We start from the raw sequence: 19034 nt of genomic DNA on the forward strand, positions 1-19034 counted from the left end.
AGAGAGAGAGAGAGAGAGAGAGAGAGAGAGAGAGAGAGAGAGAGAGAAAGTGTGCATGCCACTGTGTGTATGTGTGTGGGTATGCATGCCACTTCGAGTGTGTGTGTGGAATAGCAAATTGTCGTTTTTCTCCTTCTACCATGTGAATCCTGGGTATTGGACTCAGATCTTCAGGTTTGGTAGTAAGCACTTTTGCCTGATGAACCATCTTGACCGTTTTTGAGAGAAGAATGTGTGCATTCTAGACTGTCCTGAGTTATATAGACCACAGTGGCCTGGTTCTGCCTCCCATGTGCCATGGTTACAGGTATGCACATCCTTCTGTCTTGGCAGGCTCTCAGCCCTCAGGAACACTAGAGTCTGAGAACTTGTCTAGTTTGTCAGATTCAGGAGAAGGACTGGGGGCCACAGGTGGGTTCCTTGCTGCTTGACACTACAGATGTCCTGTGGTCCTCAGTGGAGCTGTTGGCAGCGTGTGTCAGTAACTGCAGGTCAGTCCTAGTGCCTTGTGCAGGGACATGAAGCATATGGCAGCCTCTGCTGAGGAAGGGCTCAGAGTCAGTGCAGGGACTCCCACCCTTCCTTCTATTATGGCATACACAGAAAATTACACTAGGACAGCAGAAACCTGAGCTGATTGGCATAGGCTCTAGTCACTGCAAGTCCTGCTTAGGCACCCGTGGGCTTTGTGACCGAATGCGTCAGAGGCACTTTAGGAAGCTTCACCTGTGGAAAGTGAAATAAGATAAGTTTGGATTAACTGTACTTTTCTGTTTCTTTAGGCACTTTAAACAGAAGAAAATAGAGTATATGAATGTTTTGGCTGTGCGCATATCTGTACCATATGCCTGCTGTGCATGTGCAGGTCAGAAGGTGTCTGATCTCCTGGGACGGGGTGAACACAGTTGTAAGCTGCCATATTGGTGCAGAGAATTGAACTTGGGCCCTCTGAAAGCTGCCAGTGCTCTCAACCAGTGAGCCATCTCTCCAGCCCCCCTTAGTTTCTGCTGTAGTGCTTGGCCTTGTCCAGATTCTGGTTTTCTGTTTGACCTGTTCACTGCGAGCTCCGTCTTGATCTCTACCCAGGGTTCAGATTGGTTTTAAGGCTTTTCCACTATCTACCCAAAGTTACGGATATATTGGTTGTTTTCTTCTTCTTCTTCTTCTTCTTCTTCTTCTTCTTCTTCTTCTTCTTCTTCTTCTTCTTCTTCTTCCTTTTTTTTTTTTTACTGTTCTTTATCTTATATTACATCCTAGCCACTGTTTCCCTTCCCTCCACTTCCAGTTCTCCTCCCACTCCCCTCTCCCCCAGATTCATTCCTCCATTTCCCTTTAGAAAAGAGCAGGGCTCCCAGGGATATCAACTGAACACAGTATGACAAGTTAGACTAAGACTAAGCACAATCCTTGCTATTAGGGCTGGGTGAGACAGCCCAGTAGAAGGAAAAGGGTTCCAAGAGCAAGTGCAAGAGTCAGAGACAGCCATCTCGCACTGTTAGGAGTCCCACAGGAACACCAAGCTAACAACCAGAACAGATGCAGAGGACCTGGCGCAGACCCACGCAGGCTCCCGGATTATCGCTTCAGGTCCTGTGAGCCCCCATGACCCTGCTTAGTTTATTCTATGGGCCTTGTTCTCAGGGTGTCCAGACCCCTCTGGATCCTACAATCCTTCCTCCCCACTTCAGGGTTCCTGGAGCTCTGCGTAAGGTCTGGCTGTGGGTTTCAGTATTTGCTCCCATCGGTTGCTGGGAACCAATCTATGAGGATAACAAAATGTCACGAGGAATCAGTTTATGAACTTTTTTTTCCAGTTGTATTTGGTTCTGATTCATCCTCTGGTTCTTAGCCATCCAGACAGTGTCAGGCTGGAGCCCACAGTGTCAGACTGGGGCTCACTCTCCTGCTGCTCAAATTCAACTGGCCATTGGACAGCTGAGGGAGGGTCTAAGGCACCGAGTTCTGTGATTTTTGTTCTAGAGCGGAAAGCGTAGTGTTTAGGCTCTCTGCTGCTGGAGATAACAGCAGCCACAGAACAGCTGGATTTGGAGCAGTTGTAAGATGTTCAGATTTTAAGAAATAGAGAACAGAGCAGGGGTTGGTGAGATGGCTTTAGCATTAATTTAAGAGGATCCAGGTTCAGTTCCCAGCACCCACATAACAACTCAACTGTCTGTACCTCCAGTTCCAGGGGTCCAACTTCCTCTTCTGTCCTTTGCCAGGTACCTTCATGGTGCACAGTCATACATACAGACATAGCACCATACACATGAAATACGGCAGGTGCCACTCTAACCAGCTTAAAACAGCACAGTGACTGCCCATGGAGTCATCTCTCTGGCTCAGAGGTTTTATTTTATGGTTTGTTTGTTTGTTTGTTTGTTTGTTTGAGACAGGGTCTCACTTTGTAGCCCTGGCTGGCTTGGAACTTACTATGTGGACTAGGCTGGCTTCAAATTCACAAAGATCCTCTGGCCTCACCTCCTGAATTCTGGGATTAAAGACATCCCACCACACTACACCCAGCTAGAGAGAGAGGATCTAATGTAGCCCAGGGAGCCTTGAACTTGATATGTAGCTGAGGATGTCCTTGACTTTACTAAAGTAGTAAGAGATGTGGTTGAAGTAAGCCGGGTATCAGAAGGCAGATACGGCTCCTGATACAGGGAGAGGAGAGCTGTCGTGCTTTATGTTGCCAGGATAAGACCCTGACACCTTCTAGCTCGTAGTTTACCATGAAGGGAATTCAAGGCAGGAACCTGGAGGCAGGAGCTAATACAGAGGCCATGGAGGAGTGCTGTTACTGGCCTGCTCCGTGGCTTGCTCAGCCTGCTTTCTCGTATAAGCCAGGTCCACCTGCCAGAGTGGATGCAGTCTGCAGTGGGCGAGGACCTCCTCCTCCATCTTCATCAGTCAAGTGTCTCACAGACTTGCCTACAGGCCAATCTGATGGAAGCACTTTATCAGTGGAGTTTCCCTCTTCAGAGATGATTACAGGTTGTGTCAAGTTGACAGACCAATCAGTATAGAAGGGGAACAGTGAGATTGCTTATCGGAAAAAGGTACTTGTCACCAAGCCTGACATCCTGAGTCTGATCCTTGGAACCTATGTGGCAGAAGAAAAGAACCAGTCATTAAAAATTGTCCCTGACCTCCACATTGTTCCACAATGTGGACACACACACCAAGGAGTGGTAACTGCCAGTGGCTGCATAGAGGGAGGAAGCTTCTTCCTCAGCTGCAGTTGGAAGCAAGGGTCCTATGCGCACACTCTCTGCAAGTGCTGCAACCCAACCTGCACGCTTGTTTGACAGATATAGGCTCACTCTGGAAAGTTGAGAAAGTCTGGAGATGAATAATGTGGCAGTTGCACAGCAGTGTGAGTGTGTTAATGTCATTGAACTGTACGTCTGAAAACAGGTGAGATGGTATATTTTATATGTAACTTTTAAACAGAAGTATACAGCTACATTTAATCCACTGGCTTGTCCTTAAAGGGCCCAGTTTCTCCTGTTCTGCTCTATCTAGTTTGTTTTTATTATTTGTTGGGTGGGAAGCTGTTATGAGTCTCACTATGTAGCTTAGGCTGGCCTACATTGTGATCCTCTGTCTCAGCCTCACAACACTTAGAGTTTGTATGTGCTCTTTATTTTCTTTGATTAGGGTGATGTTTGTTCACTGTCCTATTTTTTTGTTGTTGTTTTAAGGTTTTTTATTTTTATGTGTGTCAGTGTTTTGCCTGTGTGTGTGCGTTTGTGTGCGCATGTGTGCAACATGTGTGCCTAGTGCCCATGATGATCAGAAGGAGGGCATCTCAGGCAGTTGTGAGCTACCATGTGCATACTGAGTAAACTCAGGTCCTCTTGCAAGAGCCACAAGTCCTCTTTTCTGCTAAGTTTTCTTTCTGACCCCTGGGAGTTGGGGTTTGTTTTGATTTGAGATAGGGTCTCAGTGTGTATCCGGCTCTTAGCCTCTGGACTGTTGTTCCAGGGTTCCAGCTAATGTTTTTCAAAATTTAAAAATTACATTTATTGCTGTATGTGGGAGAAGGCAACTGTCATAGCACACATGTCAACGTTAGAGGATAACCTTGGAGATCAGACTCAGGTTGTCATATTTAGTGGCAAGTGTGTTGACCTGCTGAGCCATCTTTCTGTGCACCATTCTGTGTGTGTGTGTGCGCACGCTGGAGGGCAACTGTGGGTATCCTTAAGAATGGCATCTGTCTCCTGGAGACAGGTTCTCTTGCCCTGGAGCTCACCCTTTAGTCTGTGTAGACTGGCTGGGCAGTGAGCTTCAAAGAACCTTGTCTCTGCTTTCTTACCATGGGGGATACAAGTGTGTACCACCATAGCTGGCTATTTTTGGATGGGTTCTGGGGGTCTAACTTGGGTCCTGTGCTTTCAGGGCAGTCAGTTGAGTGACTGAGCCATCCCCTATGCTGATTTTGTTGTTTCTTTGAGACAGGGTCTCTGTGGTCTGAGCTATTCTTTTTTTTTTTTTTTTTTTTGGATTTTTTGAGACAGGGTTTCTCTGTGTAGCCCTGGCTGTCCTGGAACTCATTTGGTAGACCAGGCTAGCCTCAAACTCAGAAATCCGCCTGCCTCTGCCTCCCAAGTGCTGGGATTAAAGGTGTGCACCACCACAGCCTGGCGGTCTGAGCTATTCTTAACTCTCAGCATTCCTCCAGCCCCAGCCTCTGGAGTGCCGAGATTACAGGTGTGAGCATCTTGTCTTTGTATAATCAAATGAAGGCTGGACAAGAGAACACCAGTGTTTTTACTTAAAGATTTAAGAAACCATTCTAAGATGCTCCCAGGGAGCTTTCCTGAGTCTCATTGGCGACCGTTTGTTTCTGCATGACTGTTAGTGAGCCAGGCACTGACAAGAGAAGTGAGCGATGCCACACATATCTTAGCCAGGTCATTTCATTCCCTAGGCTGAGGAAGAATCTTTGCTGAAATGTACTTCATATTCTGTGTCTCCTCAGTTTTAAACAAAATGGGGGTTTGCTTAGAAGAAAGGGAAGAAAGGGTGTGTTAGAGGTAGCCAGTAATTTCTGTCATCTGAGGCCGTCCTGCTCCTTTTAAGGTTCACTTAGTGTCTGTACTGTGATTTCTGGGTTCTTGGATTCCCCCGTCCATTGGACCTCATATTTTTGCATATCAAAAATAGCAGCACAGTCTGCTCTTGCAGAGGACCCGAGTTAGAGCAGTAAAGTCAGATGGCTTACAACAGCTTGTAGCTCCAGCTCTGGGGACCTGATGTCCTCTTCCCACCACTACCATGTCACTCACATGCACACACCTGCACCATAGAAATAGATTTAAAAAAAATCTGTATTAAGTTTTAAAGCAAACATCCTTATCCTTACCAGATGTACTCCTCACTTTTTCTGTCTGAAGAATTGTCGTTGACTTTTCTGTTCTTCCTCTTATGTTTAGTCCATCATTAGACCCTGTAAGTTACACTTTTTTCTGAGATAGGGTCTCTATTTGGCCCTGACTGTTTTGCTGTCTAGACCAGGCTGACTTTGAACTCAGAGTGATCCTCCAGCCTCTGCCTCTAAGGCCTGTGCTCAATAAATCCTACCATATTGATGTTTTAAATCTCTCTTGTCTTCTGCTGCTACCTCTTACCTCTTGCTACCAGGAACTTTTTTTTTGAATTTTTTTTTTTTTTTCGAGACAGGGTTTCTCTGTGTAGCCCTGGCTGTCCTGGAACTCACTCTGTAGACCAGGCTAGCCTTGAACTCAGAAATCCGCCTGCCTCTGCCTCCCAAGTGCTGGGATTAAAGGTGTGCGCCATCACCACCCGGCTTGCTACCAGGAACTTAAAAAAAAAAAAAAAAAGTTTATTTTCCATGAAGCTGTGCATTTTGCCTGCATCTTTGTAAGTGTGCCCTGTGTGTGCAATGCCTGTGGGAGCCACAAGAGGGCATTGGATCCTCTAGAACTGGAGTCTCGGACAGTTGTATTCCTGCCTCCATCTTTACAGTGCTGAGACCATAGTTGGGTGCCGCTGCACCCTCTGTATGCAGCCATGGGATCAAGCCAGCACTTTCTGTATGCTAGGCAAGCTCTACAGCAGAGACCTTGCTTGGTCCCCTCTTCCCTGTTCAGTGTACACTTTGATGAGTCAGGTATGACTGACAGACAAAAGAAGTGCTTCCTTGGCTTTGAAAGTTCTACAGTTTACTAAGATACCAGCAAGTTCTTGTGTTCTTGGGATGAGACGGAAAATGTATAGATGTCTTCAGACATGGTTGGTACATACAGAGGCAGATAGATCTCTGTCTGACCAGCCAGGGTTATAGTAAAATCCTGACTCCAAGAGAAAAGAATTATGAAGGCGGAGGACGCAGCAGCAACAGCTGGGTGTGGTGACACACTCCTGTGTTCCCAGCACTTACGAGGCAGAGACCAAAGGATCTCTCTGAGTTGAAGCCCAGCTTGGTCCACAGAGTAAGCTCCAGGACATCCTGGTCTACATAGAGCCTGTCTCAAAAACAAAAAAATACAGCTAAAAATATATTACAGCTATGACTAGCCAACAGTTAGTCCAGGAGACTAATGCAGACTCACTGAGCCCTAAATGATTGGTCTTGTGGTTATCTGTGTTTCAAACACTGTTTCTATTAGTGATAGAGTCCTCGACTTGAAAATGACCTGGGGACACCATTGCTCTTACTTGTCTTGACAGGCAGTGGAGGGTCGAAAGGTTCTTCTGCCTTCCTCTGGACCCTGAAGAGGATGATGGAGCCGGGTCCAGCGTCTTCCCCCTCTGAAGCATTTCAGGACACATGCTTGGTCCAGCATTGTATTCAGATGGGAGGAGTGTGACTGGCTGGCTAGGCTGTTGACCATCACAGCACCCTGAAGGTTGAGACTAAACACATAAGCCAAGATGGCTGAACAGCCAGCTACAGCTATAGGTGTCTACCTCTCGTGAGACTGGAGGGGTGGGAGTACGTGTGGTCCTCAGATGAGCCTTAGTCGGTGTGCTTGCTTGAACTCTTGCAGTGCTAAACAGGGTATTCGGGTCCCATTTTGGAGCTCTTAATTATTTTTACCTCTGATAAATAAAAATTTCTGAATGTCAAATAGAGTATTAAGATGCTCTGCTCATAGATGTTACTGTAGCCCATTTCCATCTTGAGTTACTCATTTTCTGTTTTAACTACTACCTTGTTTCCACCCTGGCCATTTGCCCTGTTAACACCTGAGTACCATTATGGTAAAGGAGAGTAACTTGTAAAGTAAATTAAAACAGTCCAGAGTTTGTCCCTTTGTCCCCCTCCCTCCCTTTCTATTCTCTCTCTCCCTACCCCTTTCTTTTCTTTGAGACAGGGTCTCATGTGTTCCAGGCTAGCTTCTAACTCAGCTCATAGCTAAGGGTGACCTTGAGTTTTGATCCATCCCCTAGGAAAGCTTGCATTTTTGGTTATATGAAGTCCTGGAGATCAAACTTGAGTTTCCTGCACACTAGGAAGATTGTTTGTTTTTAGGAATGCATTCTGGTGTAAGGAATTGCACAGCTCAGCCCTAAAAAGACCAAGGCTTACAACCAAAGAGATAATGATTGTCTGTATAGGCAAGGATTTGTGATCCTAGTGACAAGGACAGTGTACTGTGTCTTTTTGTTTTTGTTTTTTTCTGAGACAGGGTTTCTCTGTGTAGTCCTGGCTGTCCTGGAACTCACTCTGTAGACCAGGCTGGTCTTGAACTCTGACTGGTCTCTGAGACTGAGATCTGTCTGTCTCTGCCTCCCAAGTGCTGAGATTAAAGGCGTACACCACCACTGCCTGGTAGTACTGTATCTTTATAGGCAGAGAGAAATAGAGAAAGCCAGAAACTAGCATCTCCTTTGGAATGCTAAGTCAAACTCTTATTTATGCTAAAAGGGAATGATAAACCCTGGCTGCTGCAGGAAGCTGCTTAGTGGCTTCCAGGTATTAATTAAATCTTTATCAGCTTCATTTGCATATTAACAAAGGGGAAAGCTCACCAGTTTTGCTCCAGTCCTTTAAGAATGTTCCTGAACTAGTTCTGGAGTCAGCTGTGTGTGGAAATGGCCAGGATTTGTCAGCTCCTCCTACCCAAGCTAAATTGTATCTGGGTTTATTAAAGATATATAAAGATATTTAATAAATAGTCATAGTATTTCAGGAGGGACAGTTATGAACTGTACAGAATTTTTAAACTTCCTTGTAAAGTATCAAAATTCAAAGGGCACTATAAGTTCAAGAAGGGTAGGGTTTGGATGGCAGTTGGGAGAGTACTTTCCCGCCACCTAGGACTGGGTGTGGTAGTGCAAGTGACAGAACGATCACAGGTCATCCCTAGCTGATAACTTTGAGGCAGTTTATGAGCTTGGGTTACATGAAATACTCTCTTCCTCCTAAAAGCAATCCAAGGACATCTTTGTTACTCTTGAGAAAGTTTGCAGTAAGGATTGTCATTTCTTAAGTATGTGGTTAAACATTGGTACACCAGTGTGATTGTTCAGGACATGAGATGTAAAGGGCAGAGCCATCAGTCTGAAGGCTGGATCTTTGGAAGAGGAGTGTGAGGAGGGACACTCACACACGTTGCTCTTGTAGGAAATCACCATGTTAGTGATGCCACCCCCCATCCAGATCTCTTGACGTACATAAAGGCAAAAGCCATTTTTACTGGGTTGCAGTCCACTAGCTTTCTGGCTTTAGATAATTAGTCTGTGGTGCTGGTGGACAGGGAAGAGGGCATAAGAACGAATTTTAGGCGTCACTGAGCTAGCTCAGCAGGTCAGGGTGCTTTCCACCAAGTGTGAAGGCTTGAGCTTGGTTCCTGGAATCCTCATGGTGAGAGAAGAGAGGCAGCTCCCTCGTTGTCTTCTGACCTGTGCATGTGCGTGGCACACCACGTGTGCACATACACATAAGTTAATGAGATATAAGATTATCTTTGAGTCATTCCACAGGACATAGCCAAGGTGATGACTGCATGTGTCCACATCAGGGAATCTCTTACTCGAGCCAGAGAAGTGCATCAGAACTGGCAAGCAAAAGCGTTTTCTCCATGTCAGTCCAGCTTGGGAGACATTTTGTTAATGACTTGTTTCCCCCAAAACAATGGAGTGTGCTCCCCTTTTAAAATGACATTTACTTGTGTGTGTGTGTGTAGGTGTGTAGGTTCCTCATGCTGCCGCACATGTGAGGTGGTCAGACAACTTTCAGGAGTTGTGTTTCCTTTGCTGTGGGTTGTGGGTCCTGGGGATCTATCTCAGATGATAAGGCATCAAGTGCCATTCCTGGGTGAGTCATCTTGCTGACCCACAAAGAAATGTTCTTTGTGCTAATGATATAACTTAAAAGTAAAACAAATGTCCATATTGTATAAAACAATAAAAGGTGGCCTTTCAAACTGTATAGTCACTAGAGATACAGTTATAAAGAATGTACACACAGGTCTAGAAAGATGACTTAGAACCATCAATACCTCCTCCAGTTTCATGGGCTCCAATGTTCTCCTCCGGCATCCTCAGGCATGCACACGGTGTACATACATAATACAGGCACACCCCCACACAGTCTAAAACACTGTTTTTTGAATACACATATTTCTGTTGTCATCTGTAGTACTTTAGCTCTCTGTGTCTGGTCTGTTTAATCCCTCCGTTTTCTCCAGGTCTGTTTCCACCCTTGCCATAATCAGCTTCCTCCTCTTCCTTCTGGTGTACTGTCTTCCTGTTTTTCAGGGCTTTTTTCTAAGAGGTTCAGGGTAGCTTTGGAGAAGCAGGTTTAGCAGACAGCTTTGTGGCTTTTGTCTGTGGCTTGTCCATCACCTTGGATTTATTTCCATTATTGTATCCCTCTCCCCAGCCTTTAATTTGGGTATGCGGTGACAGTGACCAGCAGTGACCATGGAAATGTGGTGCTTGTGGCTTTGGTACGACGTTCATTCTTTTTTTCTTTCTTTCTTTCTTTCTTTCTTTCTTTCTTTCTTTCTTTCTTTTTCTTTTTTTTTTTTTTTTTTTTGGTTTTTTGAGACAGGGTTTCTCTTATAGCCTGGGCTGTCCTGGAACTCACTCTGTAGACCAGGCTGGCCTCGAACTCAGAAATCCACCTGTCTCTGCCTCCCAAGTGCTGGGATTAAAGGCGTGCGCCGCCACTGCCCAGCGACGTTCATTCTTGATGGACTCTCCACCAAAACCCACACACATTAACTAGAATGCCTGTAGCCCAGACTGGCATCAAACTTGATAGATAGGCTGTGGGTAGCCTTGAACTTCTGATCCTCTTGCCTCCAGGTCTTACGTGTTGGGATCATAGGTGTATATCACTATGCCCAGCTTCACAGCACATTGGTCAGCTAATGTCAGTCCATAGATCTCAGTCCTACTGGGCAGAAGAAATGATACAGGGTTTCTCTGTGTAGCCCTGGCTGTCCTAGAACTCACTCTGTAGACCAGGCTGTCCTGGAACTCAGAAATCCACCTGCCTCTGCCTCCCAAGTGCTGAGATTAAAGGCGTGCACCAACACTGCCCAGCGTGGTGGCTTCTTTCTCCCCAGGCCTTCCTGCTTCCGCCTCACGATGCTGCAGTAGGGCCTGTGTCTCCGTTGTCAGGTTAGGGTCAACTTTGAATTGTAACTTCAGCATGACAGTTGAACAGAGAAGCAGAGCAGAGGGTTATTTAGAGATTCCAAGCAAGGGGCATGGGCTGCTGATCTTCTCTTTCAGCTGCTGTTCTCACTGTGATCATGTAGTCAGTGCTAGCTTGGTCATGAAGGACGGTGAGAAAGAAGTACATGGTCTCTGCAGATACAACACTGCTACACTCAGGTTTAAGATCTCTGCCGGAGCCTAAGAACAGATCTTCAACAAATACCATCTCTCTGCTCCATGCCAAGAAACATGGAGAGAGTTTTTGTTGTGGAGGTCATGGTACCATAGGTTGCCGAGGATGGGATGATCTGATCTTAGTAGCTGGGCAAGTGTCCTTGTCACTCCTCCTCCTCCTCCTTCCTGCCCTCACCTTAGGAATGTGCAGGAGCTTTAGACCTGACTGGATGAGTTGAGGCCAGAAGGACAGCAGGGCTGGCGAGTGGGCAACATGGCTGGGATTGAGTCAGTCCTAAAGTCCAACAAGCCCTGTTGCTGGGGTGTGAGCTTTGTGGGTCGAGATAGGGCTCGTCTGGGAGACCTGGGCAAGCCACACCTGCCTCATTAGTGGGAGTCTGGGGATGTCTGAAGATGAAACGCTGCTACACTCAGTTCTTTTTTATTTTTAGACAGCCTAGTCCTTCGGTCCCCAGGGGCTGTTGATTTGACTTCTGTGCACTAGTCTGGAATTTGCTACAGAGGAGTAGGGGAAACAAAACAGAACAAAAACAAGCCTGAGGAAGGTTTCAAAAAAGTGACTAAACTTCCCCCAGACTCCCCGATTCATCGTGTAACTAGGATCCTTTGCTGTCTACCTCTCACATTTGTGGGTTCAGATGCGCTCTGTCCTGACCTGTTTCTTCACCTTCTGGGTTGGGGGAGGGTGTCACTGGTTTCCATACTCTAGAGAATGCCAGCAGCTGGTATATGATGGTCGCTGAACAAGCTGCTCGCTGACACATGGCTCTCGAGGCATGAAGTGCTGGCTGGCGTGGGTGCTCTGAACCCCCGTTGCATGACTGATTCAGAGGTGCATTTCTAGGCCAAGGGTGTAGTGCACACCTGTAATCCCAGCACTTGGGAGGCGGAGGTGAGAAGATCAGAAGTTCAAGTTCATCTTTGGCTACATAGTGAATTTGGGGCCAGCTTGGGCAACAGAGACCCTAGCTTAAACATTTTGGAGTTGGATGGGAGATGACTCTGGGTAAGAGTGCTTGTTGTTGCAGAGGAGCTGGGTTCAGTTCTCAGCACTTACATAGCAGCTCACAGTCGCTCATTTTTTAAAAAAAGATTTATTTGTGTATTTTGCGTATATGAGTGCTCTGTATGTATGTCTGCACGCCAGGAGAGGACATTGGATCTCATTATAGATAGTTGTGAGCCACCATGTGGTTCCTCCTGAGGATTGACCTCTGGAAGAGCAGCCTGTGCTCTTAGCCACTGAGCCATCTTTCTAGCCACCTTCACACCATTCATACCTCCTGTGGAATGCAATGCCTTCTGTGGGCGCAAGGACTCAGATGGAACGGAAATATATGCGAGCAAAATCCCTATACCTAAGTAGGATAAGTAGATATAAAAGCAATGAAACATTTATTAAATGAAACATTTATTAAAATGCTTGTTTTGTTTGTTTGGGTGGGGTTGCTGTGAAAGGTGGTCTTGCTGAGGAACTGGCTTGGGACTTCAGGTTGTCCCGGTCCCACTTCCTGATTGAGGAGCTTGTAGGTGTGAGCTAGCACATCTGTCTTGCTAGGCATTCTGTGGCCGCCCGTCCCTTGAGAGGAAATGAGTGCATCGTGTGTGCCGTCTGCTGAGGGCAGTGGTGTGCTACACCTGGCAGTGCCTCACAGCTCTTGTTTAGCAGGGGTGGTCAGGGTCACTGTGAACCCCTGGGGAACACTCAGTCTGCTTGAGCTGGAAGTAAGGCTGGTAGAGACCTTCAGAGTAAATCTGATTGTTGAACTGCACCAAGCATTGTTAGGTTTCAGGAACGCAGCACTGCAGGGTCTCTTGGTTTACTAAGGGAGCTGGAAGTAACCAAAGGTTTTGAACAGAGGAACCAAAGGGCCTGGTTTGACCTTTAAAATCACTTTAGCTGTTTTATGGAGAACAGGCTGAAGGGTTAGGGAAGATAGAGGGACGAGGTGATTACCTCCTTGCAGGTGATCTTATAGGACGGCTCTCCCTGGGTGGCCTGGAGAGAGCGGGAGGCCTTCCCCACCCTCCCATCTCAGGATGCGGTTGTATAGACAGAGCAAGTGACAGCGTTCAGAGTGTAAGGGACCAGCTTCTTTTAGGAGTCGTGCTTGCTGTTTTACTTCCTCAATTACATTGGTGTGGAAGGAATGGAATTACAGGCGAGGAGGGAACAGTCTCTTGACTAAAGCAGAACATAAGCCTTGGGAACCTGGCAGGCCTGAACCTCGTCAGGAGTTACAGGGCCACTCCTCATTCCACTCTGCTGCCCTTCCCAGAAGTCTTAGGGCAAGGTTGGCGGAGGGAGAGGCAAATGGGTTTGCAGTGCTCTGGGGTGTAACAGAGAACACTAAAACTGAAATGACTTTAGAAATCTCCAACTAGAAGTTCCTGGATACTTCAGTGCAGATCTGCAGAGATGAAGTCAGCAGCCTTTCCATCTCTGCAGCGGATGACGGGCATAGCAAGGGTCCTACATGCCTCCTGCTTTGCCTCTGCTCTCAAACATTGAGTCTGTGTGTGAGTGGGCCTTGGTTATTCAGTCCCTTCTGGTGTTTAGCCAGTAGTGAATGAACTCCAGCTATGACTTTGGCAAATTCCATGAATGTGAAGTCCTTACAAACAGTCGATGGTAAGGCATTTGTGCTTCCTTTGTCTAGGATCAAGCCTTCCATTCCAGGGACCAGGGTCAAGCCAGATTACCACTGCCCCTACCTAGGCCCCATTGACTTAAAGCAGCCACTGAGACCATGGGCAATATCTTTGGGAACCTTCTGAAGAGCCTAATCGGGAAGAAGGAGATGCGCATCTTGATGGTGGGCCTGGATGCTGCGGGAAAGACCACCATCCTGTACAAGCTGAAACTCGGAGAGATTGTCACCACCATCCCTACCATTGGTAAGCCCAAGCTTGGCTGTGGGCTGAGGGGAAGGAGGCTGGGGGCCTGCTCCAAGATCTCCCACCTGGCTTGTTCTCCCCAGGCAAGCCCATACATTTCGTGGGCTTCAGAGAGAGTGTCTGTTTAACTTTGGCAGGTGCTGGAGCTGCCGTTTGCCCACCTGCCCTGGCCCTCCCTGATGCGGGAACTTCCGTAGCCTGGCACTCAACAGTTGCCCTCAGGCGTTAGGGTTGGTTTGTTCTCTGTGTTGTTTGGAAAGCAGGTGAAGAGCTTTGATGTTCCTGCCAGGGGCCTGGAATTGCTTTGGTTTAGATCTTCAGTGGCAATCTTGGTTAAGACCTGCCTGTTGGAGGGAGAATATTTGCTACAACCATGGGCTGTGGGTCATCGTCCTGAGCTTGGGGTTCCAGTGCTGTAGCTTCTATCACGGGCTTCCCACTGCCTGTCCGCCCCACAGCTTAGCTTAGATATAGTTTACTGATCAAGGCTTAGAATAGAGTACTTTCTTTGTAGATTGGAGGACCAGAGTCTGAGAGAAGAGGAGAACAGTAGCTTATATTATCCAGGCAGCTGTGCGCCTTCTAATCAGAGCTTGCTGTTGTTGTCTTCTTCGATTTTCCTTCCTAAAAGATACATACCTTATGATAATATATAGCATACACTTATTTTATGTGTGTTTATGTTTTGCCTGGTGTGTGTGAATGTGTGTGTGTGTGTGTATGTATGTATGTATCTATATGTGTGCACTATATACATGCATGTAGCGAACATGGAGGTCAGGACAGGTCATCAGACCCCATAGAACTGGAGTTACGGGTGGTTGTGAGCAACTATGTGGGTACCAGGACTTGAACCCTGGCTTTTGGGAGAACAAGTGCCCTTAACCATTGCACCGTCTCTCCAGTTCTTTTAGGTTTCCTTTAGGCTAACCAGGGCAAGGACTACAAGGCCCCAGTAGCCCTTAAGCTTTCTGCTGTTGGTGTCACATCTAAAGCTGAAAAGAAATGGGAGTAAACTCATCAGGTTATTATTTGTAGGTCTGGTGTTTGAGGCCAGTGGCCATTGACTTTTTTACCTCCCAAAGGGTTTAATGTGGAGACAGTGGAATATAAGAATATCAGCTTCACAGTATGGGACGTAGGTGGCCAGGACAAGATTCGGCCCCTCTGGAGACACTACTTCCAGAACACCCAAGGTACGACAGACAAAGTTCCTGGGGTTGGCATTGCTGGGCGTGTGCAGAGCATGGCTGTTCTCTGAGTTATGGGTAGCCAGCCCTTGCCCACATGCAGCTCCTGGAAGTAGAGAGAAGGGAACACGTGTTTGGAGGGTGTGGTGAGGGAGCGGACAGGAGACATCCATCATCCCTGTATGTCCCGTGCTCTCTCTGCTCTCCAGGCTTGATATTTGTGGTTGACAGCAATGATCGGGAGCGAGTGAATGAGGCCCGGGAAGAGCTGATGAGGATGCTGGCAGAGGATGAGCTCCGGGATGCTGTACTCCTTGTGTTTGCAAACAAACAGGTGAGCTTTCTCCCTTTCCCTGCACCTGGGAGAGAGCATCCTGGCTACAGGAGTCATGGGGCCTTGGGGCTTGGATGAAAGGCCTGGGACACTGCTGTCGTTTGCAAGTGTGAGGAGGAGACGCGCTTGGCTCCTTCCTGCCCCAGCCTTGTCCCCAGCCCAGTTGTATTGAGCAGCATCTTAGTCCTCGGGATTAGTAGGTAGATATGTCTGTTCAGGTCTTTACCTTCTGGTACTTCCTGTACTGTAGTAGAGCTGGCCTTGCTCCTGCAGTCCGACTTGATTGTTTGGTCATCTGAGTCACACACACCTCTTCTCTATCTAGTTCCTGGCTCTGCAGTTCTGGGACTACTGGGCCAGGAGCAGTTCCTGCAAATCTTAATCTGGGTTTCCTGAGCTAACGAGAAGGTGGTCGTATGTGTGCCTCTGGCAAGTGGGTGCTCTAGAAGCCTTTGAAAGATGCTGAGGTATCTTTGTGTGTGTCCCTTGCACTGCAGGATTTGCCGAATGCTATGAATGCTGCTGAGATCACAGACAAGCTGGGGCTGCACTCTCTGCGTCACCGCAATTGGTACATTCAGGCCACCTGTGCTACCAGCGGGGACGGGCTGTATGAAGGCTTGGACTGGCTGGCCAATCAGCTCAAAAACAAGAAGTGAGAGCCAGGCACCCCTCTGACTCCCCCGACTCCTGACACATACCTGTTGTCTCCTTACCCCAGCTTCCCTCTGTCTTCCTCTTGAAAGTGTGGCCGAGGTCCTGGGTATCATGTCCACATGCCCAGCAAGCGCCTGGCCTCCGTGCCTCCCTCCTCCTCCCCTGTGCACTGACACGGTCAGCCCCCAACTGCTGTCCTCATGATGAATCATTCCAATTTACTGGATTTAAAACAGAATGAAGCTGTTATGGTTTCGTGGGGTGGTCCCCCTTGGTTTCAGGAGGAAGAGTGGGATGTTCTCTTTGTTTGCTGTTTGGCACTGGTTGCTGTGCTCTTGGCATCTGAGTCCCTTCCCTATGTCCCTGGCCACTCTCCTTCCCGTCTTCCTTTCCTTCTACACTCTCCTATTTACATGGACATTGCACGGGCTCTGTGTGTGCGTGCATGTGTGCGCCTGTACATACGTGTATAGAGAGATATATATGTGGGGTCAGGGGAGGGAGCAGAGTGCAGCTCAGGACACTGCGCACTAGAACCTGTCCCCTGCCCTTCTGTGTTGGTGAGATACGGGGATGTGGGTGGGTCCCATTGCTTTCCTCTCTACAGGTGGCATTCCTAGATGTTAGGATAGATGGGCTCCTACAGCCGTCTGTCTGTCTGTCTCATCTTTCCTTTTCCACCATTATGAGCACATGAAATGGCATTGATCTCTGTGACTGTTCCTAAGGAGATGCCGTTCTGCTCAGCCTCATGAGTAGGAAGGAAAGGAGCCCACTCACGTTACTGGCTAGAGTGTTGTATCGACCCTCCTTCACCATCCTCAGATCTGTTCCAGGAACTCAGAGGGAGGTGGGTGAGTGGGACCTGCATGCTGAGGGGTGGGGAGTGCTCTGGGAAGGCCTAGATTTCCATCTTGCCCTCAGGAGGGAAGGTAAGGCATGGAGCAGTCCTGCTTCCGCCTTCTGGTCTGGTGGCTGGGTGGTTCTGTCTGTCAGAGACTTTTTCCCTTAGTAGTTCTGCTGGCCTGGTGAGGACTGACCAGGCAGAGTGATGAGAAGCCATGGATTAGGGCTACCATAGCCGACCTCAGTATCAACCCCGTTCTCCAGTTTGCTGTCTAGTTCAGGACCAGGAAAGATGAGTTTCTGTTGTTCTCGATGTCCTGTCCCCCTCTTTCCTGGCAGCTTTCCCCAGTCCTCACCCTGTCCCTGAATAGGTCTGTGGGGCTGGAGTAGATGCTGTAGGACCCTGCATGGCTGAGGCTGGAACTGGGATCTTCAGGGCCCTCCCACCATCATTCTCTGCTTGTTCAGCTGCTGCTGCAGGTCTGTAGAGGGCGCCTGTTCCAGAAGCTCTGACCTGGTCACCGCACTGAAGCTGTGGCTGTTCTGTGGGCTCCTGTGTGTGCTGGCTGCGCCCTGAGCTCCAAAACAGCTGCCCATAACCTCTCTGCTAAGGTCAGGACCCTGGGCTCTGCAGCATGGCCGAGGGACCCTTCCCAGAGGGCTGTTCTGAGCTCCACATTGTGGCCAGGTTTCCTGCCACCTTTGTCTATAGCAGGCTGATAGGTTCCCCAGCCTCCCGTCAGCAGAGCTGTGTGAGGTTCTAGGATGTCTCTCAGTGCAGGTAGTGCTGTGATACCCCAGAGACCACATGGGTATGTGCTCTAGACCTGGAGGGTGTGCGTGTGTGCGTGTGTGTGTGCGCGCGCGTGCGTGTGCGTGCGCACGCGTGTGTGTGCGCATATGTGCGTGCGGCGCGATCTCTACATGGAGGTGCCAGGGGTTCTGTTTCATTTTAAATGGGTTCTTTCCATTCCCTGCACTCCTCTCTTTACTGTTCCTGCGTTCCCCTCTGTCACCCTCACTCTCTCTGCCGTTTCTGAGTCCCTGCTCTGTTGCTGCTGTGAGCGCCTGTTTGCCTTCTCGGTTCACTCACCACTTTGCCTGTTTGGTTTGTTTTTGGTTTTGTCTTCTATTTGATTTTCTACTCTCTTTGTTTTGAGATTGGTGAGGACCTTTGCCTCTTTCTCTGCCACGCTTTCTGACCTTCCCACTTAGATGCTAGTTCCAGATAGGTTTTGTCCATTGCAAACTTCATTCCACTCCTGCATCCCTTACCACAGCTTCTTGGTTTTCTCCACCTCCTGGGACCAACCTGAGGCTCAGCAGGCTAAAGCAGCCTTGAATGTTGCCTTGGTGCATGTTGCTCCAGACATGTCCAGCAGGGGGCAGTAACATCTTGGTAACATCCTTGGCTTTGTGGGGAGGTGGGGTGCTTTCTACATTCCCTAATCCGTCTTTAGGGGTTGGGTGTTTCATCCCATTACTGTGAGCTCCCTCTCTTGCTTTTCTCAAGTTGGTTTAGTTTTTGATCTTGTTCTACCTTTCTTTCAGGGGACTCCCCCCTTCCCTCCACCTCCAAAATTTGTGGTGTTACAGTGGTACTGCAGTTCTAAAGTGGGTTTTTTCTTTTTGCTTTCTCTGGAATGTAGACTGTACATGTTTAATAACTCGCCTTCTCTATCCTTGCTCAAAAATGTGGGATAATGCAATGACTGTGCCCTGGTTGGAAATTAAACTTGTTTTACGCAGCTCTGCAGCGGCCCTTCGTCCTTGAGCAGCAGCCGTGAGGCAGTGGGAAGCCGTGTGGTCCTCTCCACATCCTTCCTTTTCTCTGCAGAGGTGGGGGGACACACCTCAGCGCGTGCAGAGTGAGTCACGGAGGAGCTTAGGTTTATTGGGAACGCTGCTTGTGGTTTCTTCTCTTCACAGCCTGAAGGAAGTCTAAATGAATCAAGTGCTAGCATCTGGGGGCTCTATGACTGGCCAACTCCTAAAGAGCTCTGCCCTCAGTTTACCTCCGTTTACCACCTGTTGGTAGACTTCAGGGCAGCGGGTCTCAGCCTGCGGGTTGCAACCTCCACAGGGGTCACATATCAGATATCATGCATATCAGATATTTACACTATGGCTCATAACAGTAGCAAAGTTATAGTAAACACAAGCTAAACATCTGGGCAGTACAGTAAGCAGGGTAAACATCTGGGCAGTACAGTAAACAGAGTAAACATCCGGGCAGTACAGTAAACAGGGTAAACATCCGGGCAGTA

At 48.1% G+C, this 19034-nt stretch overlaps 1 protein-coding gene across 2 annotated transcripts in view; it reads left to right on the plus strand.

Moving 5' to 3' along the window:
• Arf3 (ADP ribosylation factor 3) overlaps positions 1 to 18520 on the plus strand; it is a 27305-nt gene extending 8785 nt beyond the window's left edge. For both annotated transcript variants that reach the window (XM_028788294.1, XM_028788295.1), the window contains exons 2-5: positions 13503 to 13740; positions 14826 to 14936; positions 15140 to 15264; positions 15762 to 18520. In XM_028788294.1, the coding sequence (XP_028644127.1) occupies positions 13593 to 13740; positions 14826 to 14936; positions 15140 to 15264; positions 15762 to 15923 (546 nt within the window). In that variant the 5' untranslated portion in view covers positions 13503 to 13592 and the 3' untranslated portion in view covers positions 15924 to 18520. The remainder of the gene's footprint in view (positions 1 to 13502; positions 13741 to 14825; positions 14937 to 15139; positions 15265 to 15761) is intronic.
• Positions 18521 to 19034: the final 514 nt, after the last annotated feature.

Source organism: Grammomys surdaster, unplaced genomic scaffold (genome assembly GCF_004785775.1).
Source record: "Grammomys surdaster isolate TR1022 unplaced genomic scaffold, NIH_TR_1.0 125742, whole genome shotgun sequence".
Classification (NCBI taxonomy): Eukaryota; Metazoa; Chordata; class Mammalia; order Rodentia; family Muridae; genus Grammomys; species Grammomys surdaster.